Below are 24,976 nucleotides of genomic sequence, written 5' to 3' on the forward strand. Positions count from 1 at the left end.
TTTGGAGCAGAGAAAGGTTTATTGCAGGGCCCAGCAAGAATGGGCCGCTTGTGTTCAGAAGACCCAAACTCCCAGACAGTTTTCAGGGAAGAGTTTTTAAAGGCAACATCTGGGGTGATGGCTGCGGGGTGTGTCACGTTCTCCTAATTGGGTGGTGGTGAGGTAACAGTGGTGTTCCAGGAATGTCAATCATCAACTTTCTGGTTCCAACCAGTCTGGGGTCTCAGCAAGTAGTCACCATGCTCCACCTAGGTGGTGGGGTTGGGGGAGGTCTTAGTTCCTATAAAACAACCCAAAGATCTGTGTCAGATTGTGATGTATATCCCTTGAGGAGGAACTAGGACTGTTTCATGGCTGAACTGTTGTTTTTGACTGCTTTTCCTTTGCTTCTGCATTCCTTCACTTCTCTAATTAATAACTGCTTGAATCTGGTCTTTGGAACTCAGGGAAGGTGGAGGAGACTAAAGCCTTTTCCTACAAAAAGAAGTGGGGGAGGGGAATTCCCTGGTGGTCCAGTGGTTAGGACCTTGCGCTTCCCCTTCCCCTGCAGGGGGCATGGGTTTGATCCCTGGTTGGGCGAAAATCTTGCTAAGCCACGAAGCACAGCCAAAAAAAAAAAAAAGAAGCGGGGGGTGGGGGGAGGGAAAGGCTTTTGTACCCTGGCAGTTTCAATCCCCCTTTTCTCTGATGTTCCTCAATCTTTAGGGGAACAGGTACAGGACAAGAAAGGGAGGGAATAAAGTTTTGGATACAGAGGTTAACCATAAACTCGGCAGGGGAACTCGGTTTTGGGGGACTAAGTTTCAGTAGGTTAGTTCACTTTAATACCTGTCCTGGGAGTTCCCTGGTGGCCTAATGGTTAGGATTCCAGGCTTCCACTGCTGGGGCCCGGGTTCAATCCCTGGTTGTGGAACTGAGATCCCACAAGCCACGTGGCCAAAACAAAAACAAAAATAAAACAAAACAGGGCTTCCCTGGTGGCGCAGTGGTTGAGAGTCTACCTGCCGATGCAGGGGACACGGGTTCGTGCCCCGGTCCGGGAGGATCCCACATGCCGCGGAGCGGCTGGGCCCGTGAGCCATGTCTGCTGAGCCTGCGCGTCCGGAGCCTGTGCTCCACAACAGGAGAGGCCACAGCAGTGAGAGGCCCGCGTACCGCAAAAAAAAATAAAACAAAACAAAAAAACCTGTCCTGGTGTTACCCGAAAACTGGGTCTCCTCTTGGTGGATGTCGAGCCATAAGATACAACCAAGCCAAAGATAAGAAGAAGGAAGGATTTATTACTTGTATCAAGTAAAGAGAACACCAGGGATCTTTCTCAAAGTAGTGTTTCCAAACAGCAAAATTGGGAAAGTTTTAACCTAAGGGTACGTGCATGTTCATGAAGGGGCTTGAGCAGGGGACAGTCCAAGCTTTAGTTGATTGAAGTCAGGAGGGTCAGAAAAGGTCAACATCATCACCCCTTAGGTTCCAGTTGATCTGGTGATTGAGCACTTGAGGAGGGATTTAAATTCTGCAAAATAGCTCAAGACAGTGCTTTCCGCTAGTCTGTACCATTGAAGTAGTACTGGGAGTCTACGACTGATTTGTTATCTTTGCCATTGTTAATTCTCTTGCCTGATAGGTTTGTCCTTTTGTTCCCTTAAGATCATTATTACAGTAAGTCCCCTACATACGAACAAGTTCCATTTGAGAGTGCATTCGTAAGTCCAATTTGTTCATAAGTCCAACAAAGTTAGCCTAGGTACCCAACTAACAATCATCTATATAGTGCTGTACTGTAATAGGTTTATAATACTTTTCATACAAATAATACATGAAAAACAAACAAAAAATTAAAAAAACATTTTTAATCTTACAGTATAGTACCTTGAAAAGTACAGTAGTACAGTACAACAGCTGGCACACAGGCCGGCACTGAATGAACAGACAAGAAGAGTCACTGAGGGGCTTCCCTGGTGGCACAGTGGTTAAGAATCTGCCTGCCAAGGCAGGGGACATGGGTTCGAGCCCTGGTCCGGGAAGATCCCACATGCCACGAAGCAGCTAAGCCCGCAAGCCACAACTACTGAAGCCCGCGGGCCTAGAGCCCACGCTCGGCAACAAGAGAAGCCACTGCAGTGAGAAGCCCGCACACCGGAACAAAGAGCAGCCCCTGCTCAATGCAACTAGAGAAAGCCTGCGTGCAGCAACGAAGACCCAACACAGCCAAAAATAAATACATAAAATAAATAAATTTATTTAAAAAAAAAGAAGAGTTACTGACTGGAGGAGGGAGTGGAGGTGAGCGATGGTAGAGCTGCAGGGTCATCAGCAATAGGAGATGGAGGGCGAGCTGCCATTTCACTCATGCCGGATGTTGATGGCACAGGTTCTGGCTCCTTGCTGGAACTGAAACAGGAGAGAAGGGGGCAGGGCACCATCTTTAAAAGAATGACATAGCCCAGGGACACGACATAAACTAATTAGAACAGGTCCAAGATGGCGGACAAGCTGACTTCCACTAGACCTTGAGCTTCTGAATAGACCCATTGTAACACACCCACGGGTGCCATGACAGTTCCAAGGCCAACCATAAAGGTCAAAAAGGGGGCGGTGGCCCAATTCCTGGAAATATCCGCCCCTTCCCCAAAATCCTTGGAATAGTCCTCCCTTTCATTAGCCTATGAAATTACCCACCCCTATAACACCTGACAACCCTGTACCCTGGGGGCCGCTCTCACCTTCTGAGATGGCCCACACTCTGGAGTGTGTTTCTCTCTAAATAAATCCACTTCTTACCTATCACTTTGTTTCTCACTGAATTCTTTCTGCCATGAGACATCAAGACATCATGCAACAGACTAGCAAATTTAGCAGATGTTGACATTTTGCCCTATTGACTCAGGTTTTCTCTTTATAGAGGTAAAATGCCTCAGGAAAAAGGTGGGAAGATTTGTCCACACAGCTATTTCTACTTCCAGCCCTCTATTCACTTCTCAATCCATTGCAATGTGAATTCTGCCCCCACCACTCTATTACTCCATTGAAATCATTTAGGACTTTTAAAATGAATGTTACCAAACTAAACTTAGGTCTGCTGGCCAAATGTGCAGCAAATTCAATCTACCAACACCAGGATGTGGTGAAGGAAAATACAGCATTTATTGCAGGGCACCAAATGAGGGAGTGGGAGACAAGCTGCAGATCCACTCTCCAACTTGGTCTTTGAGTCTGGGGTGTTTTAAAGGGGAAGACCAAAGAGGCTGGGATTAAACACTGTCTTGTGACATTTCACATTTTGATTAAGAACACTGGTTCTGGGCTTCCCTGGTGGCGCAGTGGTTGAGAGTCCGCCTGCCGATGCACGGGATGTGGGTTCGTGCCCCGGCCCGGGAGGATCCCACATGCCACAGAGCGGCTGGGCCCGTGAGCCATGGCCGCTGAGCCTGCGCGTCCGGGGTCACAACAGTGAGAGGCCCGGGTACCGCAAAAAAAAAAAAAAAAAAAAAAGAACACTGGTTCTTAAGCATAGTTTCGAGAGTCAGAATGTGGTTTACATTCTGTGGCCAGGGTCTATTAGCTCATCTTGCCCTGGAGAAACAATCTGAGTTTGTACATTAATGGTGATGTCTATAATAGCAATTTTAGTACATTAACGATGTTATTGACCACAGCAATTTTAATCATCTGACTCTGGTTGATTACTGTTCAGTAAACAAGGAATTGAGCTCAGAGGGGACAAGAAAGGGAATGAAGTTTTGGATAGAGAGATTAATCATAAATTGAGTAAGGGAACTCGGTTTTAGGGGGACTTGGTTTCAGATCATTCATGACTTTCATTTAAAATGCAGATGCTGTCCAGGGTTCAATCCCCAGACCACTGCCCTTTGAAAACAATGCTATACCAGTGTTTTTCAAATTTGGGTCATCAAATCGATTTAGTGTGTCACTACTGGCATTAAAAAAAAAAAAAGATGGGGCTTCCCTGGTGGCGCAGTGGTTGAGAGTCCGCCTGCCGATGCACGGGATGTGGGTTCGTGCCCCGGCCCGGGAGGATCCCACATGCCACAGAGCGGCTGGGCCCGTGAGCCATGGCCGCTGAGCCTGCGCATCCGGAGCCTGTGCTCCGCAACGGGAGAGGCCACAACAGTGAGAGGCCCACATACCGCAAAAAAAAAAAAAAAAAAAAAAAAAAAAAAGATATAGGGAATTCCCTGGCAGTCCAGTGGTTAGGACTTGGCACTTCCATTGCCAGGGCCTGGGTTCAATCCCTGGTCGGGGAACTAAGATCCCACAAGCCATGCGGTACCGCCAAAAAAACCCCCCAAAACAGGGACTTCCTTGGAGGTCCAGTGTAAGACTTTGCCTTCCAATGCAGGGGGTGCGGGTTCAATCCCTGGTCCGGGACCTAAGATCCCACATGCCTTGTGGCCAGAAAACCAAAACCTAAAAAGAAGCAATATCGTAACAAATTCGATAAAGACTTAAAAAAAAAAAGGTCCACATTAAAAAAAAAAAATCTTAAAAAGCAAAATAAATAAAAACCACTGAAGAGTATACTTAAAAAAAACAAAAAACAAAAAATACATGAACAAGATTTCTTTAATAGCTGGAAATTTTACATCATTTTATTTCCGTTCTTCTTCCTTCATAAGATAAAATGGAACATATATATATATATGCACCCACATATAAAAATATATCGGTAATTAATACATATGTGTATATATCTATTTTTTTTACTAAAGGCTAAATACTTCTCTGCAATAAAAATATGTATAAAAGTTGAAATTAAATTTTTATATACTTTCTGTGACGATAAATCTCTAGTGTTAAAATATTTCTTCAGTCAATTATCAGTATACAACTGATCGAATAAACATAGTATATATTTTGATTACTAAACATAAAAATTAAAATTGTATTAGAGATGCAATTCTTAATGAGACGGAGGATTAGATTTTCAATTAATCCATATATCCATGAATATCGCTACTGCTAGAATGAGACAGGTTCAGCATCAATTCTATTCCTATTTTTCGTGTTTATAGATATGAGCTGACAACCTTTGTTTACATAAACAAGCAGATTCCCATTTAGAAATCAGTTCAACTCAATTCTTTCAACGACTTCAAAGTTCTATGCCAAATCACATGGTGATCTCTTACCAATTACTTTTTTTGTTGTTGTTTTGTTTTGGCCGTGTTGTGCGGCTTGCGGTATCTCAGTTCCCTGACCAGGGATTAAACCTGGGCCTCCACAGTGAAAGTGCCGAATCCTAACCACGGAATTCCCCAATTACTTTTTTGATTTAAATTTTCAATTAATTTTAAAGTCACAAAATTAAGCCGCCCATCTCTAGACGCCACTAGGAAACCTGCTCAAAGTGGCAGATCACGAGGGCAGTACAACAAACTACTTCTGGGGCGGGAAGACGTTTCCCACGTCTAACGGTGAGGAAAATCTGCAATGCACATCACAGCCTTCAAAGCCTCTAGGCTGCCAGCGCTCTCAAGGCGCCTCATCTGCGCGGTGATTTCGTCCCGGTCACGAAAATGCGCAGCGTCCACCCTGAAATGAAGCGAGTCCTAGAGGCAATCCAACGAGTAATCTCACCTCCTCCGCCTTCACGTGGCTCGGTCTGTATCTACCCAGCCCCGAGGCCCCGCCCACCTCTGTCTGCCCTCCCGACCTTAAAGCGGGCTTAGAGCGCGCCTTCCCTTGGCAGGCGGTGTACTTACTGAGAATCTTTACTATTTGAAGGTTAGAGGGCCAGTGAGCAACTCGCGCGAGACGCAGACAGCATTCTCGCGAGAAGTCTGGAAGGCGGCAGTGATGGCGGCGGCGGGAACCGTACCCGGCCCGGGAGTGAATGCAGGACCCGGCCCGGCAGTGGCTGCAAATGCAACACCGGCAGAAGAAGGGGAAACGAAGCCGGTAGTAGCGGTAGCAGCCGCTCCGGCCGGGGAGGGGACGTCTGCTGCTCCAGCCGCGGAGCCTGGCTCTGGAGAGGCCGAAAGCGGGTGAGACGTCCTGCAGCCCGAGGAGGACAGAGGGAGGGAGGGGGACGGGGGGGAGGGGGGGAGGGGAGGGAGGCCCGCCCCTCTCGGAATCCCGCGGCTCCCGGGAGCACTCCGGCCCGCCCCTTCCGAACCCAGGCCCTGCGGCCAGCCGCTCGCCCTGCTCCCTCCCGGGTCTTAGTCCCGCTCGCCGCTTGGCCTGTCCCCTCTGAACTGTATCTCGGGCTACGCCTCTTTCGCACCTTTTAGGCCAAGTTTCTCCTCCTACCTCCCGGCCCTGGCACACCAGCAGGGTGCTGATAGGTCACTTTCTAGCAGGAACCCTTCAAAAATCCCAGAGGGGAAACCACTTTGCGCTGCCAGACTGGTGGAAGTAATGGTCCCTCTGAAAACAGAGCGGAAAAGCTGCATCTCTTCGAACCTCCCCCAGGACCAGTTCCATCCCCTGTAGACTTGTCTGTAAGGGCCGATTAGGTTTCCTTGATGCGCCATGGGCTTGGGTTTATCTTGGCCGCATTCTTCCTAATGCTGGGCATCCAGTCTGAGAACAGTCTTTGCTGAAAAAAGTAGGAGTGTGAAGTTCAGCTGTACTTTGATCATCATCTTTGGGAATAGGCGTTTTCAGGTGTGTTTCTCTTGAAAATTCTTCTTTCTGAGTGCTTTCTTTATTTTACAGGGATGCAAACTCAGTTGATGTAAGTGGTGGCTTGGAGACAGAATCCTCTAATGGAAAGGATACACTAGTAAGTATTTGTTTTGGATGTTTGCAAAGCAAAATAGGGTTGGTTTTTAAAGTTTCTAAGCGAATCAAAAATACAGTCAGGTCAACTAACTTGATTCTCTCATGGTTCTGTGGACACAGGAAGGTGCTGGGGATACTTCAGAGGTGATGGATACTCAGGCGGGCTCCGTGGATGAAGAGAATGGTCGCCAGTTGGGAGAGGTGGAGCTGCAGTGTGGAATATGTACCAAATGGTTCACAGCAGACACCTTTGGCATAGATACCTCGTGAGTATTTTTCGTAGACTTTGTAAGAATCACTTTGTAAATGTTAGATCTCAACACGTCCAACAGTTGAATAGTCACTGTCTAGGCAAACGTAGATGCGTAGTGTTTCCTGTGTCTCCTGATCCCTGTTCAGTGAGTAGTAGGATTTGAATCAGGAATTGTTTTAATAGCCTGAGCATGTCTTCTCTCTACTAAGGGCAAGCCCTTAACAGGTATGATGATAGTTATTATCCCTGTGTTTGCACTTAGGGCCTGGACGGGAGACAAACCATGTAATTACAAAGCATTAAATAAACAAATTTGAGACAATGTCATTTAAACCTTGTATTGGGTATTGTGGATTTGGGGGAAAGGGTTGGTGTATATGGTGGAAAAAGCCTGATGTCAAAAATTTGAGATGGCCAGTCCTCTTCATGCCTGAGCCATCCTTTTTTTCCTTTTGGTTTCTAATTCACTCCCTTTAGGTGTCCTGAATTCTCTCCTCAGCAAAACCAATTTCCAGTCTTTACACCTCTTCTAGTGAATTAAAACCATTTTATGAACGATTGAGAATGAAAGACGCCTTTACTTATTCTGAGTATTCGGTCAACAGCTAGCAAGGCAGCATTAGTGACTCACTCTATGGAAATAACTATACTGCTGCCTCTCTGGGGTGTTCTTTATGGTCCGTATTATACAAATAAATTTAGATAAGACTGTCTCAGAATAGGGCTGTGTTGTTAATTCTGAAATTAATCCCCCTTGGATCGGTTTGTGAAGAAATAACCTTCCTTTATAATTTGATGACTACTTTCTAGTTAAAAAGTTAAAGAAATACTAATGTTCTTATTAATATGTGACTGGTGAGGAAGGATAGAATGTTTAAAAAAGAAAGAAAATTACTGAAGGATCAGGAAGAAGTGATCTTGGTAGAAAGACCTATAGGGAAAATATATAAGCTGGTCAGTTAGACCTAAAATTGGGCCACTTTTGCCAAGGAGAATTTGTTTGGATAAACAGGGTCTAGGAAAGGAAATTTATCAGAGTGATAATGTGGAACAATCCAGCAATGAATCAAACCACAGTTCAGAGGTTTGGTAGAGACCAGTTTGTACCTGAATTTGAGAAGTTATACCTAAAACCCAGCAGGTGGGACAGATTATCGTTTATGGCTGAGATGGAGGAAGTGAGTGAGCTAGCAGGGTATGAAAAAGGCTGCTCTAAACACTTGATTGTGTTTGAATTAGGTAACTGTATACCTGCCTATCTCTTCTGTAAGTGAGCTTATCACAATGGACTGTTCAATGGAAGGGGCTCTAGAGAGAGGTAAAGGTAAGGGAACTCGATCTTAACAGTCCTAAGGATATTTCTTAATTCCTTGAGTGGTGGCAGTAGACACACATTTGGACACATCTCTTTAAGGATACCTTAAACCAGTTTCAACAAAGTCCAAGATAAACCTGCCTTTATTTTGATTTCTTCTCTTCCAACTTAAACCAGTCTTTTGTTTTTCTTTTACTTTCTCCTTTTCAGGACCAAGCTCTCCCTATACTTTTCCAGTCACCCAGTATAGCCACCACACTTCTCTAATGCATGGTTCCTGTTAGCCCTCAGTCTCTCCCTCCACCAGTTTCTTCCTCTCTGCCTTCAAACAGGCCTTCTCTTGCTGCCAGCTCACCTCTTAGGAGATTTCCTCTATGATACAAGCAGTCTTAGTGGTTAGGACTCTTTTTATTTCATGCCTGCCCCCATCAAATCAGCTACCAAGCTTGACCAATTTTTTTTCTTCTTGTGCACTTGCTTGTCCTTTCCATTTTTATTGTTTCACTCGAGGTGAGGTTTTTTTTTTTTAACCTTCTGCTGGAACAGCTACAGAAGCTTCTTCCATATTCCCGTTTCTAATCTCTTCTTCCCTTCAGACCCATCCTATCACTAAACTTACTGCTTTTACAAGGTGGCTTCCCCTTCAAGATGTTCCTGTTACCCACAGAGAGGATCCACTTCCACGGGCATGTAAGGCCTCTTGTACTTCTTACCTTTCAAGCCTTATCTTTTACCATACCCCCGACAACTCCCCTCCCCTGGCCAAACTTGTGTACACTAGTTTGCCACTTTGCCTCCTAGTTTGCACTTTCTCTACACAAAATAGTTTGCCTCTAGAAAAGAAGACCAACTCATCTTTCCAAATCCTAATTTGTGTCCTCAAAAAATCTTCCCTAACTCTTAAATCTGAAGTTACTACTGGGTCCTTTAAACTCTTAAATAAGACTGTCATCTGTAGGATTCATTTGGTAATGAGGCAAGTCATGTTTTGTGACTTCTGTGTTGTTCTTGAATAATTATTTGCATTTTAAAATTAATCTTTTTATACCTGTCTGCCCTTTCCAACAATGGTATTGGCACTTTACAAAGATACTTGAACATAATATAAATACAGATATTTAAATGTAAAAATATTTAAAGAGACTACTTTGTCTTCTTCCACAAGTCGCCTGGTATACTCTTTTAGGTGCTTACAGACTATAATAAACTAGCTTGGATAGGGCTCAGGTCAGAACCTTGCAGATGCCGAATTATCAACTATAGTGGATAAGGTCTTACTAAATTTTTGTGACAGAAAAATCCAGATATTTGTAAAAATATGAGCCCTGTTTTGGTGACCTTTTTTTTGACCCTGCTGCGCATCATGTGGGATTTTAGTTCCCCGACCAGGGACTGAACCTGTGCCCCCTGCAATGGAAGCGTGGAACCCTAACCACTGGACCACCAGGGAATTCCCTTGGTGACCTTTTTAAGTTTTAAGAGTATATTAATACATTAGCGTTATTATGTAACTTTCACTGAGGGAGAGGATCCCCGTTGATTTACTTCTCATAAGTGTGTGTTCAGAACTTCACTAATTTGCACAATTTGGCTGTTCTCCAGATCCTGTCTACCTTTCATGACCAACTACAGTTTCCACTGCAATGTATGCCATCATAGTGGGAATACCTACTTCCTCCGGAAGCAAGCAAGTAAGGACAAACTCCGGAGTACTGCAAAGTGACTGTCCTCTGGTTAGCTGGCAAAGAAAAGGGATTTGGGCTCAGCCGAATCAGGAAACCTTTGCTTGGTAGCTGGTAGAAGTTACCTTGGGGCTTAGCTCTGAATAATTGCTATTGTCCATTTCAGATCAAATGATGACTCTATTCTTTGCTGCTGTGGTTGTTAATCTGTGGACCACCTAGTTAAATATTCTTTTGGTAACAGGGATATATTACTACAGGTAACTTTTTCTTCCTTTTTGTTTTTATAGACTTGAAAGAAATGTGCCTTAGTGCTTTGGCCAACCTAACCTGGCAGTCCCGAACACAGGATGAACATCCGAAAACCATGTTCTCCAAAGATAAGGTAGAGATAGAATTATTGTAATTGCAATTATGCCAAAGAATCAGGAGGAACTTCTAAATACAGTGGACCCTTGAACAGCATGGGTTTGAACTTCACTGGTCCATTTATATGCAGGTTTCTTTCACTAAGTACATCCTACAGTACTACACATTTCAAGGTTGGTTGAATCCTTGGATGTAGAACGACTAATACAGAGGGCTGACTGTAAACTTACATGAGGATTTTTGACTGTGTAGACAGTCGGTGCCCCTAATCCCAGAGTTGTTCAAGGGTCAACTGTACAGTCTAACAATAAGTTCTTTCCCCCCAATTTTTATGAATATATGACTAATTCAGTGGTTACTTTGTTCTCATTTCATGTGATTTACTAACTTCCTAGTGTGTGCTCATTGTGTCATTGGCTTAGCTATTAAAAGGATGAATCCTTATATTAAAAAAGAGTGTATTTAAAAAAAAAAGATAAATCCTTAAATAGTTTTGATTGGCTTTATAGAAACAAACAACTGTCTGTCCCACAGTTAATAATCAGACCTTGAGGTGAACCTTCTCAGCTTAGTTTGAGCTGTTTTTATGGATGCCAATCACAGATTTTGTCAGGGGAAAAGGCCAGTTTATTAAAAAGATTCATCCTTTATTGTTAAACTGGAAAACCGCATGACTAAAGTCAGGACTCAGAATTAGATGATCAGCCCGTCCGTGAGTCTTTCCTCCTGTGACTCACGGGAACAAAATATGACTTAAGTAAATTGTACAACTTCGGAGTTTACGCTGTGACCTGGTATACACGCATATGTGCCCGCTCTCATTTAAAACTGAGGCCCTCTCTGATCTTTTCCCTCTGCGTGCCGATATTTTCTATTCTAGTCAACGCTAGTATGCACCTACAAAATTGATTTTATAGCCTACTAATTGACTGCAGCCTACAGTTTGAAAGACACTGGTTGGGGAATTCCCTGGCCGTCCAGTGGTTAGGACTTGGAGCTTCCATTGCAGGGGCCACGCTTCCACTGCAGGGAGCACGGGTTCAATCCCTGGTTGAGGAGTTAAGATCCTGCAAGCCGTGCGGCCAGGCCCCCCAAAAAAAAGAAAGACACTGGTTGGTGTAGGGTATTTAGTGAGACGAATATATTCAGGATCAGACTGACCAGGGCCTTTTCTATTAAACAGAGAGGTTAGACTTAACCCTGTAAGCCGGAGGAGTCAGCAGAGGGTCCCCTCCCTACGCCTCACCCCGCCCCAACCTTTTTTTCCTACATTAAAAAGAATGCATTTAAATAGAGGTGTGCTGTGATTACGTTTGCCTCTTATTTTTTTCTCTAAATTCTTATTCTGAATTTTTCAAATATATAGAAAAATTCAGATAGTACAATGAACATCTGTTTATTCTTTATCTAGATTTGCCAGCTGTTACCATTTTGCTGTGTTTGCTTTATCTCCCCATATCTATATATTCCCCCTAAGCTTATGTGAGACTAAATTGTAGATATTACACTTTACCCAATATACTCTCATAACCACAGTATAGTGATCATACTGAAAAAACTTAATGTTGATGCAATACAACTATCTTATATATACAGATTATATTTTTGTGTATTGAGTGTACATTTTCTCAGTATTTTTATTGTCTAAATAATATCCGTCATAGCTTTTTCTTCTATCCAGGACCTGATCAAGGATCACACATTAAAATTAGTTGTAATGTCTCTTTTATCTCTAGAATAGTTCCTTTATTTTACTGTGTTATTTTAGTCTGCTATAACATTTGAAATTTTGAAGAGCCTAGACCGTTATTTGCCATGATGCTCCTCAATTTGCATTTATCTGATTATTTCCTTATGATTAGGTTCGGGTTAAACATTTTTGGCAAGAATATTATGTAGATAGTGTGTGTTTTTCTATGTATCACATCAGGAGACATAAGATATTGCTTTGTTTTATTATTAGTGATCCTAAATTTGACTACTTGGGTAAAGAGGTTATTTATTAGTCGTCCTGAATTTAACTACTTGATGTTTCCATTGTAAAGAGACCCCTTTTTCTTTGTAATTATTAAGTAATTTATCCTTTCAAGCAGTGGTTGTAGCAGCCATTGACTGTCCTAGCCTGAAGCAGTTAATAGAATGGTCATTGTAAACAGAATACATTTACTGGTTTACAGTTCTTCTGTAAAGAAGAGTCCTCCCCCCCACCGTTGTTGTTGTTGTTTTTAATTTTAAGAATCACTGATTTTTATAGTCCATTATGGGATTTCTGGATTTCTGATGCTCAGATTTGACCAGTGTAGACCCATCCCGGCTGACTCCTGACACTTTTTGATATGTCCCTCTTCAGTCTTTGAACTCTTCCTTACTTTCTGGAACAACAAAACATCCCAGTCTTCCCTTGTGCTTTGCCTGATTCAGCCTGGTTCCTTTTAGTAAAGATTTGGTGTTCACGGAACTGATTCTGGTGGAAGGTGTTAGCGGCGGACAAACTCTGGTGGGCTGGGGGAGGTGGCCGAGGATGGGGGAGGTTGGTGCCAGAGGATCAAGCTCAGAGATTGTTGTGGTCGTGCAGGCAGGGACTGGCGAGGACCACAGTCAAAGCAGTGGGGGTGGAAAGGAGCCCTGATTGGTGAAAAGTTTCTGAAACTTAAAAATTCATTTAGTGGGACTTCCCTGGTGGTCCAGTGGTTAAGTATCTGCTGTTCCAGTTCAGGGAACACGGGTTTGATCCCTGGTCGGGGAACTAAGATCCCACATGCCGCTAGACTCCTGAGCCCTCACACTCTTGAGCCCGCGCCAAAACTAGAGAGAAGCCCGCACGCGGCAACTAAGACCCGACACAGCCAAATAAATAAATAAATTAATATTTAAAAAAAATTCACTTGGTGACCATTTAGATGCGCAGGTTGTACGAGAAGAACAAGAGTGACTCCGTGTGTCAAGCCTGTGACTCTGGGTGACGGGCGATTCTGAGTGTTAAGAGCAGATTTATGAGGTGAGGTACAGAGTTCAGTCTCGGTCAGGAGAAGTCTGAGGTGCCTGCGTGGTTTCCAGGTGGAGATGTCTCTGGTGGGAAGGAATAGGAGCTCAGGAGAGAGAGTACCTGGGAGTCATCTTACAGAGTTAGGGCAGGTCTTTTCCCTTTAACTGGATTATGAGCCCTATGTGACTAAGAGTTGTATATGCTTGTTTGAATCAGAATCTTTTTTTTTTTTTTTTGGCTGCGCCTTGCTGCATGCCGGCTCTTAGTTCCCCGACCAGGGATCGAAGCCGTGCCCCCTGCAGTGGAAGCGCGGAGTCTTAACCACTGGACCACCAGGGAAGTCCTTGTATATGTATACTTGTTTGAAATTCCCCACAACCTATATGTTGTTCGCATGCAATTATGTATTTGTTCAGTTATTAAAAGGCAAAACATGAATTTGTCTTTTGATTCTGACAAGGTCTTTGAAAATGCTGCGTTTTTTTTTTGTGAATATAATTTTGAAAGCAACTATAAAAGCTTTAGTATATTTTGTTTTAAAAATTAGGATATCATACCATTTATTGATAAATATTGGGAGTGCATGACGACCAGACAGAGACCTGGGAAAATGACCTGGCCAAATAACATTGTTAAAACGATGGTAAGTAGGCTAAAATTGACTAGACTCAACATTTAGAAAACCAGTGTTCCTTGTAAGAATTTATATATATATGTATGTGTGTATATATATTTTTTTGGTCTCACTGAAATAATGTGATGACTGAGAAAATGAGAACAACCTAGTATTAAATCTTGGAGCGCAATTGTAAATTTTAATAGTTTTCACACAAAATCAGTAAATTGCACATTGTGTCTTAAATGAAGACATGGTAGTTTTATGTACGATGCTGAAACCTTTGTCCAGTGCACTTTGGCAAGTATAATTTTTTATATTGAAATTGGAGACAATTGTTTTCTTTGATTAAAAAAAAAAACTCTGAACATTATTGTCCTTAGAATTAGAGAGAGCACCTGGGGAGAAGTCAGCACAAGCTGTTAACAGTATGTATCTCTGTGAGATGCAGGGATGGGTGAGGGTTATGAAGGACAGTGGTTCTCATTTTTTTAAGTTTCTCTATTGTTTGAATTTTTTGATGGTCATGCATTAATTTTCTAATCAGGGAAAAACAATACTGTTGTGTGTTGGGTTTTTTTCTGGTGGGGGGCGGGCTTTGGGATTTGGAGATTACACCTAGGGATTGGAGTTAGCGGTTCATCATCCATTCATTTTAAGTATAAAATTTCCAGTAATACTAAAATGCTGTTTCCTTTTAGAGTAAAGAAAGAGATGTATTCTTAGTAAAGGAACACCCCGATCCTGGGAGTAAGGACCCAGAAGAAGATTACCCCAAATTTGGCCTTCTGGATCAGGTACACTAATATGCTTCGTAATCCCCTTTTGATTTTTAAGCCATGGGGACAGAGAGAATCAGGCTTTGTTGACATTTGTATGTTTGCCATGTACAAATGCCCATAGCATGGTGGGTTCCAAATAAATGGTTCTTACTACACATGGAAAGAAAGAACACTCACCTTAAACCAGGAGACTGGTGTTTTAGTTCTGGCCCTTCCCTAAAATGTTATGACTCGATGCGTGTCATTTTTATCTTTTTTAACTTCCATTTCCTGACTTGTAACACAAATATGCCATTCCAAGTTATTTCTCCTTTTCTTTCCATCTCAAATTTTGCTCTAAAAACATTTGTTAGTGTGAAGAAAAATTTGCTGTGAAGAAGAATTTGTGTTGTGTATCTAGCATAATATGAGGAAAAAGAAAACTTCCCCTCTTTGTTTAAATGGCAGGTGTCACATTCAGCATCTCAGGAGGTCAAATCTTTCAGCTGTGCCTTAAAATGTTTGATTTGCCCACATTGAAAATTTAAGATTTCATATAGAAATTCAGATTTCTGCCTTTTCTTGTAAAATGCGAAGCTCTAAGAGAAAAAAATTCGAACCTCTGACTACACTGGGTCTGGTTCCCACAGGGAGGTGTTCCCTCGGCCCGGCCGTACCCCCCCAGCACGGGTTGGTTGCCACTCATCCTCATTCTTAACCACTTGGAGCCTGACACTTGGCTGCGTCACATGTGTTACTGGCTGATCCCTGAAGCATCTAAGTTTGGGACCTCTGCAGGTTTCAGATCTAGATTGTCATTCAATTAGAATTTCTCCTGTTCTTTTGAGCATTGCCAGGTTGGTTTGATTAGATAGCCTCCCTTTATAATTGAATATTTTTCCCTCTAGGATCTTAGTAACATTGGTCCTGCTTATGACAACCAAAAACAAAGCAGTGCCGTGTCTACCAGTGGGAATCTAAATGGTAAGTGTTTCAGTGTCTCATTGATGAAATACTTGTAAGCTGTTGAATTCAGATGTGCCTAGAATTGGGCAGTCTTTGGGTTGACTCTTAACTGGATATTTACTAAGATGCTTTAAAGTCCAAATCTCAATTTTTAGGAGCTAGCCAAGGGTTTGACAGATGGTAGTAGGGGAGAACTTTTTGTCACTTTACACTACAGTTTGGTCTTAAGTGAAACAGATTTAGCATAAAACAAGGTACAATTTTAAGGTCAGATTCGCTGTGTTTATATTAGACTCCCCATCTGTATCTTCATAACTAACACTTTAGATTCACTTGCTCTGCACTCTTTTTCCTTAATTCAGTTGTTATATAATACACTTCCTGCCCATCTTCTCATTTTTCTTGCCCTTAATCTTCAGCTTATTCACATGACAGCATTTCTGTGTTGATCACCCACTGTAGCATATTTTTCTCTCTAACCCATCTAAGAGCAGGAAAGCCCTTTGCTGCTAATGGTAATCTAAGGAGAGTGGGTATAATGGGGAGGTAGCTAGCTATTCATCTGACACATGGTGTCATTACCTTGTCTTTTGGAGTGGTAGCATCTTAAATATGTAATCATTACACTGTTACTAATATTCTAAGATGGGTGGGAAATAGCTAAGTGTATTGTTCATCTTTTTACATTATTTGTAAAAATTATGTAATTGTTAAATTACATAATTGTAATTTTAATCTCCTTTTAATTGTTAACATTTGACGAATACATGGTGCCACTTCTGTTCTTACAGGTGGAGCCTCTTTTGGAGGTGAATTCCTCCTCTGTCTTCTTTCAGCCTCTCAGACTTAAGTATTTTGTGTTTTGGAAAATGCTTTTCGCTGAGCTGTGGTAGAAGCTAAACCTAAGTTAAATTTTTAAAGCATTGTGGAGATGGTGGCAGTAGCACTCGATATGAAACAGTAGTTCTGGTTTAATGTTAGTAATTGGAAGCTTGTACGTTGTCATATTCTGCCTAACATGGCCAGCAGTCCCCTTTGTGTTGCTTGTTTTGTTCAAGATGGATGTAAAACTTCTCTCAAAATAATTGAAATGCAGATGCCAATAAAAACTTAATAGTTTTTTGATTAAGGTAACTCGAACTAGAGATGTTAATGTTGCAGCCGTTTAACATTAAGCCTTTTATGAGGACTAGGAATGACAACCTGGTATGTTCGTAAAAGGAAGTTCAGCATGAATCTGGTCCTGTCTACGCAGAATATGACCTGCCTTCAGTGTCTTGATCCTCTTTTTTTTTCTTCTTTTTTTTTTTTTTTTTTTTTTTTTTTTTGCGGTACGCGGGCCTCTCACTGTTGTGGCCTCTCCCATTGCGGAGCACAGGCTCCGGACGCGCAGGCTTAGCGGCCATGGCTCAAGGGCCCAGCCGCTCCGTGGCATGTGGGATCTTTCCGGACCGGGGCACGAACCCGTGTCCCCTGCATCGGCAGGCGGACTCTCAACCACTGCGCCACCAGGGAAGCCCATTGATCCTCTTTTTATTGCAGCAGAACTGCTGATAATTTCCAAGCTTGCCCCAAATTAAGATACAGTACTTCATGCAGTTGTTTACATAAAGGTGTTTTCCTACAGTCCAGGGATATTTTCTGGAAGTTCGAAAAACAAACTGAGAGGAATGACAGAACTGGACAAATATTTGAGTACCTTTTTAGAAATATACAAGGTAGTATTCCTTGTGGCCCTTGTATGTAGCTCATTTTTTAAAAAATAAAATTTATAAATTCTCTATGGGTATTTTCTCTTAATTCCACAAGCCAGGTTAGTCTAACCTAAATTTGGGGCATTGGCACAATTTTAATAATTGTAAAGATCGCCTGCTAAATTTAAAGCCGCCTTTCCTGCTCGTGTCACAGACAACCATACTGGATGCCTAGCGGCACTGGACAGAACCACCTTTTTAGTACCTCTGTTTTTGTTTTCCACGTTTGGTGTACTTTTGTCTTGTTGGAAATTCAAGTCCAGTGCTTTAGCAGATGCTGTGCCTCTCTTATGCTTATGGAGTGTGCGCCATGTGGAGTTCAAGCACGCGCGCACCCCCCCTTGTAGTGGGGATATTCTCTCCTTATGGGTGTTTGTATTCATTTGGGTGGAAAAGGGTTTTATCCATGCACTTGTTTCTAGCTGTGGGTGTTTGGAATCTGAACGAGTGAAAATGCATTTGTGTCACATCCTCGGAAAGTGTACTAGTAGTTGCAGTTCATTTAAGAAGTGAAGGTCTAAACTATAACACAGGTATCGTTAGTGCTAGGTTCACTGCACTTACTGCCAGAACCCAGAGTCCTGGGGTGGGAGCCGCTCGGCAGACTCGTTCTGAACCAGGGTGAAGCGCAGTCTGCTTTCAGGCAGGAAATCCTCCTGTGGTGTTACACAAATGCACGCTGGGAGTGTTAGCATCCCCATGGGGCATCTGTCACAGCTCATTGAAAGTGATCTGCCTTTTCTTTAAAGGGGGAATTGCAGCGGGAAGCAGTGGAAAAGGAAGAGGAGCTAAGCGCAAACAGCAGGATGGCGGGGCCACAGGGACCACCAAGAAGGCCCGGAGGTGGGCAGAACACCCACCCCACTCACCACTGTTAGAGTGCCCTCTGCGGCTGGCAGAGTCCGTCAGCGGGGAAGGGCTCAGGTGTCTGAGGACGCAAGCCTGTCTCTTTTTCTCAAATCCTTAGCACTTTAAGGGGTAAATGAGCCCCAGACTAGGTGACCTGTTTTAGGAACTTGTTACTAAGTGAAACAGCCCTGGGGCAACAGCCCTGGGGCAGCACACCTGTGGTGATTTACCTGGGAGTAAAGTTCCATTAAGGCATCTTGAGGAAGAGTAGATGGACCAGAGAGAGTGAAACAGATACTGAATGTTAGCTCTTTTACATAAACTTTCTGCCTCTCCCCTCTGATGGCTGTTCCCTTCACTTTGTTCAGTACTAAGGTGGCGAAATCCAGGTCATTTCTCATTCAGCCTGGAAACAGGTAGTAAATGCTCATATCTTTTGAGTTTCTGTTCATTAGTTATAGTAATAAATATGCTAAAGGCAGCTGCCCTTGTTCCTCTGCACCCTTTCTCCTCTGTGGTCTACTGGCTCAGTTTCATAGGTATCCATACAGATTAAAATAATTTTCATTTCCCCGTTTTGCCTGCAGAGGGCAGGATCATCTATTTGAATAATGAAAAGCATTTGAAGTTACATGTGTTCCAGCAGAACTCTAATAAATCAGAGGCCTTTCTTACAGAATTGAAGGCACTGGAGCTAGAGGGGGTTTTAGTTTCTTGATTTTATTTTTTCCTTTCTGCAGTGACCCTTTGTTTTCTGCTCAGCGCCTTCCCCCTCATGGCTACCCCTTGGAACACCCATTTAACAAAGATGGCTATCGGTATATTCTAGCTGAGCCCGATCCCCACGCCCCTGACCCTGAGAAGCTTGAACTCGACTGCTGGGCAGGAAAACCGATTCCTGGAGACCTCTACAGAGCCTGCTTGTATGAACGGGTTTTGTTAGCCCTACATGATCGAGGTAGGTAAGCTATTAATGTTCGTGTTGGACCCAGTGTTACTTTGAACTTCTGTCGTCAGCTGTGTCCCGTCTAGAATTCGACAGACACATTCTGCTACCACTTCCTTACCCCCATCTCTGACTACACCCAGCCGGGATGTGCAAGAAATAATTTCTTCCTTTTCTCTTCTTATAAGCTCTAGCCAATTATATATGGTATGTGGGGTTTTTTTTTAACTTTCTATTTTGAACTAATTTTAAACTTACAGTACAGTTGCAAAAATAATAGAATTTCCATATATCCCTTATCAAGCTTCTCCTAATAATAAGATCTTACATAACCATAGTACAGTTATCAAAACCAGGAGATTAAATAACATCAGTAAATGCTATGAATGAAACTAAAGACTTTATTTCAATTTCACCAATTTTTCCTCTAGCGCCTCTTTTCTAGGATCTCGCATTGCATTTAGTTATTTCTCCTTAGTCTGTTGCAGTGTTAATCAGTTACTTTGTTGACTGTTCCTCAGTGAGGGTCTGTCTGACTTTTTTTCCTGATTAGACTGAGGTGTTGCACTTTTGGAAGAACACCGCAGACATGAATCCTTCCCACTGCATCACCTCATGAGCTGGTGATGTCGATGTGTCTTATTATTGGTTGTGTTGTCTTATTATTGGTGTTAAGGTGGTTTCTGCTGTCTCTGTTGTCTTTCCCTTTGTAGTTCATAAATATCTTAGGGAAAGATGCTGCGAGGCTATGCAAGTATCCCGTTTCTCTGTAAAGTTTTGCCCACTGATTTTAGCATCCATCAGTGGATCTTGTCGGCAACAGTTGTTAATGTGGTATTTGCCTGATCGTTGCTATTCCTTTTCTTTATTATTTAATTGATTATTTTTATCAGTGTGCATTTAACAGATATTTATTTTGTTGCTCAAATTACTCCAGCTTTGGCCATTAGGAGCTTCTTTAGGTTGATTCCTTTTTTTTTTTTTAATTGAAGTATAGTTGACTTACAATATTGTATTACTTTTGGGTGTACAACATAGTGATTCAATATTTTTATAGATTATACTCCATTTAAAGTTATTATAAAATAATGGCTATATTTCCTGATGCTGTACAATATATCCTTAAAGCATCATTGTTTTTTTCTAATTGGGGTATAGTTGCTTTATTTATTTTTTATGTTTTTATTGGGTGTTTGTTTTATGCATAGTGGTTTGTACCTCTTGATCCCCTAACCCTATCTCGCCCCTCTTCCCTTCCCTCTCCTCCTGGTAACCACTGGTCTGTTCTCTATATCTGTCAGTCTCTTTCTGTTTTGTCATGTACGTTCATTTGGTTTTTTAGATTCCACATATAAATGATAACAGAGTATTTGTCTTTCTCTGATTTAGTTCACTGAGCATAATACCCTCCAGGTCCACCTACGTTGTTGGGAATGGAATCTTGTGTCCTTTTGATAAGCCCCATCACCTTTTTTTCCTTACTTGCTGACGTCACAAGATGTTTTTGGTTCATCTCATATTTTCCGTGCTCCAGGCCAAGTATCGGCTCCGTCTCCAAAGAGCCCGGGTTCCTTTGACTGGAGAATGGTGTTTAGAAATGAAGATGTGAGTGTTCTGTGTGCTTACTGTTACAGGGTGTTGCTTCTAGGCTCCCTCCGTGAACCGAGGTGGGAAATGTATGTCCGTATTCTGAACGACACATATATACATGCCTATACTGAGTTTACTTTGCTACCTTGGATTTTAATCAAACACCACAAGGTTATTCCAGCCTTCCACCTTTCCATATTTGTAACTTCTTTCTTGAACAGTAAAACCTGATTCTAATTACCTCCAATACATTTTCTTACTCGTTCATGTCTAATATGCACATAAGGTGGTTTGAGAATTGCAAACCACTGTAGGAAACATTCCCTAACTAGATTACAGCATTTATGTACAGCTCTTTCTGTCTTAGCCTTGCATATCCCATCAGGATAATGCTAACTTAGATTAGTTCTTTCCTTCCCCACCTCCTTCAGTGTGCTTATGTTTTTCATTTGTGATATGGTAGGCTCAGTTGTTAGTGTTGGTATGCCATTTGGGGTTCTCCCACATCTTGGGGGCATGTGCATCTGTGTCAGGGGAGAGTTTGAAGGGTATGTGCAACATTACTGTAGTTCTAGAGCTACTGTTTTTCACAAAGGTTTGCCCAGAGTGTCATCCCTCCTCACCCCTGCTGCCCCACTCTCATTTCCTCTTTTTCTCCCACTTTCCCACCCACCCTCTACATGACCAGTCTCTCTGGTTTCTAGTTCTTCCTTTATTTCTTCTGCACAGGTGAGCACACACGCGTGTATTTCCTTTTATCTCCTTTTTTCGTACATGAAGGGCAGCATACTGTAGATAGTCTTGCATTTCGGTTCATGCGGTTACTCCACGCCAGTTCAAAGAGCTCATCCTCAGTTTTTTCTTTTTTTAACTTTATGATATGGCATTATGTGGATGTACATGGTTTATTCAACCACTCTGAATATGGGCATTTAGATTGTTTCCAGGATTTTGGATTCATCAAGAGGCAGTGAATAACCATGGGTGTGTGTGTTTTTGTATTGTTGGTGGTATACGTTCATGGTTGAATTCTAGAAGTGGAATTGCTGGACCAAACGGTAAGTACGTATATACCTAGTTTTGTTAGATATTGCCAAATTCTCCTTCAAATGGCTGTGCCGGTTTGCATTCCCACCAGCAACGTAGAGAATGTTTGTTTCCCCATGACCTCACAAACAGAAGGTGTTGTCCTAGATTTTAATTTTGGCCAGTCTGAGAGGTGAGAAATGGGAATCTCAGTGTTTTAATTTGTGTTTCTTTGAGTTTGAACATTTTCTTTCATGTTTAAGAGTCACTACCTTGTGAATTATATTTGTGTGTTTTTATTTCCCATTTATCTGTTGGAATTTTGGTCTTTTGTCCCTTTATATGCTAGGGATGTTAGCCCTTTGTCTGTGGGATACGTTGTAAACATTTTCTCCCAGTTTGTCAGTTGTCTTTTAACTTTATGACTTTTTTGTCATGCAAAACTCTTTTTAATGTATAATAGTTCTTTTAATGGCATAATTTATTCAATTATTCAGAGAATAGCATTCATTATCTGTTAGAATGTGAAAGTGAATTTAAATAAACTACTTTTAGACAAGTGTACCTCATGGATTTCTTTGCTGTTTTTCTGAAGTATTAATGCAAATCCAGATAGCATATTATTTCACCCTTAGATGTCTCAGTATTTATCTCCAACAAGGATTTTTTTTTTTTTTTTTTGCGGTACGCGGGCCTCTCACTGCTGCAGCCTCCCCCGCTGCGGAGCACAGGCCCCGGACGCACAGGGCCAGCGGCCATAGCCCCCCGGGCCCAGCCACTCCGCGGCATGTGGGATCTTCCCAGACTGGGGCACGAACCCTTGTCCCCTGCATCGGCAGGCGGACTCTCAACCACTGTGCCACCAGGGAAGCCCCTCCAACAAGGATTTTAAGAAACATAACCACTGTGCCATTATCTTACCTGATAGAGGTGAATAATAATTTCTTAATTATTCCATACTCAGTCCATATTCACATTTCCACAATTGTTTAAAATATGCCTCTTTCAGTTGTTTCTTTGAATTGAATCTAAACATGTCCATATAGTTATTCCATTGGGAAGCCCATTCATTGTTTCTTGAATTGATGCTAAAAGCTGTAACACTTGTACTGATGCTAGTCATTCAGAAGTGGAGTCAAGTGAAGTCACTTGGACGTAATCCCTCAGTTTAATGACCATTGTACATGGATCGGTTTGACTCCTGTGAGTGACAAGCATACTTTGATAGTAAGGAAGGGCCAAATAAGTGACTTCAGGGTTTAAGAAGTGAGCCTTGTTGTGTTTCACTATACATAATAGCTATAATTCTGGAGGGGAAAAAATGGGAGAACACTGGCCCTTATTTAGCAGTAACATGTTAGAATTTAATACGTAGGATAGCAGTGGCTGCCTGCTGTTTATGCTGAGCCTTTTAAAAGTTAATAATAACTCTATATTGTATCTTTTAAACTTTTTATTTTGAGATAATCTCAGATTTATTAAAAAAAAATTGTAAGAACAGTACTAAACTTTTTTTTTTCCTGAACTACTTGAGAGTCAGTTGCCATGATGCTGTCTCACCTTTGAGAACTTTATTGTGTATTTCTTACAAACAGGGACATTCTCCTTGTGTTACCTAGTGCTGCATAATGGATTACCATAAAACTTAGCATTCTAAAACTACCAGTGTTTATCATCCCGTAGTTTCTGAGAGTTGGGAATCTGGAAGCAGCTTAGCTGTGTGGTCTGGCTCAGGAAAGCTCAGGAAGTTGCAGTCAAGCTCTTAGCTGGGGATGGCGGTCTCTTTCCAAGATGGCTCAGTCACGTGGCTTTGACGGGACACCCTCAGGTCCTCACTGTGTGGGCCTCTCCATAGACTGCTAATTTGTCCTCATCCATGGAAGCTAACTTCTCCTAGAGCAAGTTCTCCAAGAGAGCTGTAAAGAGTTTGACCTGTCTTGAAGTGGGACAGTCACTTCAACTTCATTATATTTGTTACAAGAAATTAGTTGCTAAATTCAGCCCACACTCAAGTGGAGGGAAATTAGGCTCCACCTCTTGAAAGGAAGAATATGAAAGAACTAGTGGATATTTTTTTAAACTTTCACATCTTACAGAGCTGACACAACGATCAAAATCAGGAAATTAGCATCTGATTACTACCATCCGATGCTCATATTCTATCCAAGTTTGCCCAGTTGATCCAGAACATCCATTATAGCAGAAGGGTCCAGTTGAGAATCATTTGCTGCATTTAGTTGTCGTGACTCTTAAGTCTTCAGTCTGGAACAGCTTCCCCATCTTTCCTGGACTTTGACCTTGAGGCTTTTGAAAGTTAGAAGGCAGTTATTTTACAGAATATCCCTCAGTTTGGTTTCATCTTGTTCCTAATGATCCAAGTTCTGCATCTTCAACAGGAATATCACAGAAATAATCTCACATACTACATCCTGTAGGTGGTGCAGGACTTTAATGTGTCCCATTACTGGTGATGTCCACTGATCATTTGGCTAAGGTGGTATCTGCCAGGTTTATCCACTGGAGAGTTACTCTTTTTTCCCTTTGTAATTAAAAAGTTTTGTGAGGAGGTAGACCCTTTAATATCCTGTTCTGTCACAGACACTTAACCTTGCTCAGCCCCACCTAATGGCTTTAGGACTGAATTGGTCAGGAAAGAGTAAAGGAAGAAGTATTTGTATTTGAGAAGGTAGAATTTGCCAAATACCTAAGAAAGTTCTGTTAAACAATGTGCATGTAATTTAGGGAGGTTGTCATCGTATCTCCTGAATACAAGAGCCATTGCGGGGTCACGGAAAGAGTGCAGGGCCAGGGCTTCAATCAGGCTCTGCCCGCTGCGGTGTGAGCTTGAACAGCCACGTGGTCTGCTTCTCCACTGGAGGTGGGAGTTGTGAGGGGGAGTCTGTCTGGCCATCTGTCTACCTACTTACCTACCTACCTATGAAAATACTTCATAAATCGTAAGCCTTTATAAAAGCTAATGAAACTACATTTTGTTATTCCAGCAGAATTCAGACAACTTCTAGAGTCCCACAAATACTACTTCAAATGCGTTTCCCTCAGTTAAGTCTTAATTGGGTTGGAGATGCTTCTACAGCTATAAGATCAACCTACACAGCACA

At 42.2% G+C, this 24,976-nt stretch overlaps 1 protein-coding gene and 1 long non-coding RNA gene across 3 annotated transcripts in view; one reads left to right on the forward strand and one right to left on the reverse strand.

Moving 5' to 3' along the window:
• LOC109547657 (uncharacterized) lies at nt 1-5,863 on the reverse strand. 2 transcript variants are annotated; one of them, XR_012328961.1, is made up of 4 exons: nt 5,724-5,863; nt 5,151-5,553; nt 2,267-2,391; nt 1-280 (listed from the first exon to the last, which is right to left on the reverse strand). It is a non-coding gene; the product is annotated as an uncharacterized lncRNA (long non-coding RNA). The 2 variants fall into 2 exon arrangements; XR_002173574.3 differs by lacking the exon at nt 5,151-5,553.
• ASH2L (ASH2 like, histone lysine methyltransferase complex subunit) overlaps nt 5,818-24,976 on the forward strand; it is a 27,523-nt gene continuing 8,364 nt past the window's right edge. Inside the window, exons 1-10 of the mRNA XM_033848876.2 lie at nt 5,818-6,005; nt 6,679-6,745; nt 6,865-7,010; nt 9,915-10,003; nt 10,285-10,379; nt 13,897-13,992; nt 14,667-14,762; nt 15,635-15,710; nt 18,196-18,289; nt 19,036-19,253. Coding sequence (XP_033704767.1) covers nt 5,818-6,005; nt 6,679-6,745; nt 6,865-7,010; nt 9,915-10,003; nt 10,285-10,379; nt 13,897-13,992; nt 14,667-14,762; nt 15,635-15,710; nt 18,196-18,289; nt 19,036-19,253 — 1,165 coding nt within the window. The remainder of the gene's footprint in view (nt 6,006-6,678; nt 6,746-6,864; nt 7,011-9,914; nt 10,004-10,284; nt 10,380-13,896; nt 13,993-14,666; nt 14,763-15,634; nt 15,711-18,195; nt 18,290-19,035; nt 19,254-24,976) is intronic.

The sequence above is a fragment of the Tursiops truncatus genome, chromosome 21 (genome assembly GCF_011762595.2).
Source record: "Tursiops truncatus isolate mTurTru1 chromosome 21, mTurTru1.mat.Y, whole genome shotgun sequence".
Classification (NCBI taxonomy): domain Eukaryota; kingdom Metazoa; phylum Chordata; class Mammalia; order Artiodactyla; family Delphinidae; genus Tursiops; species Tursiops truncatus.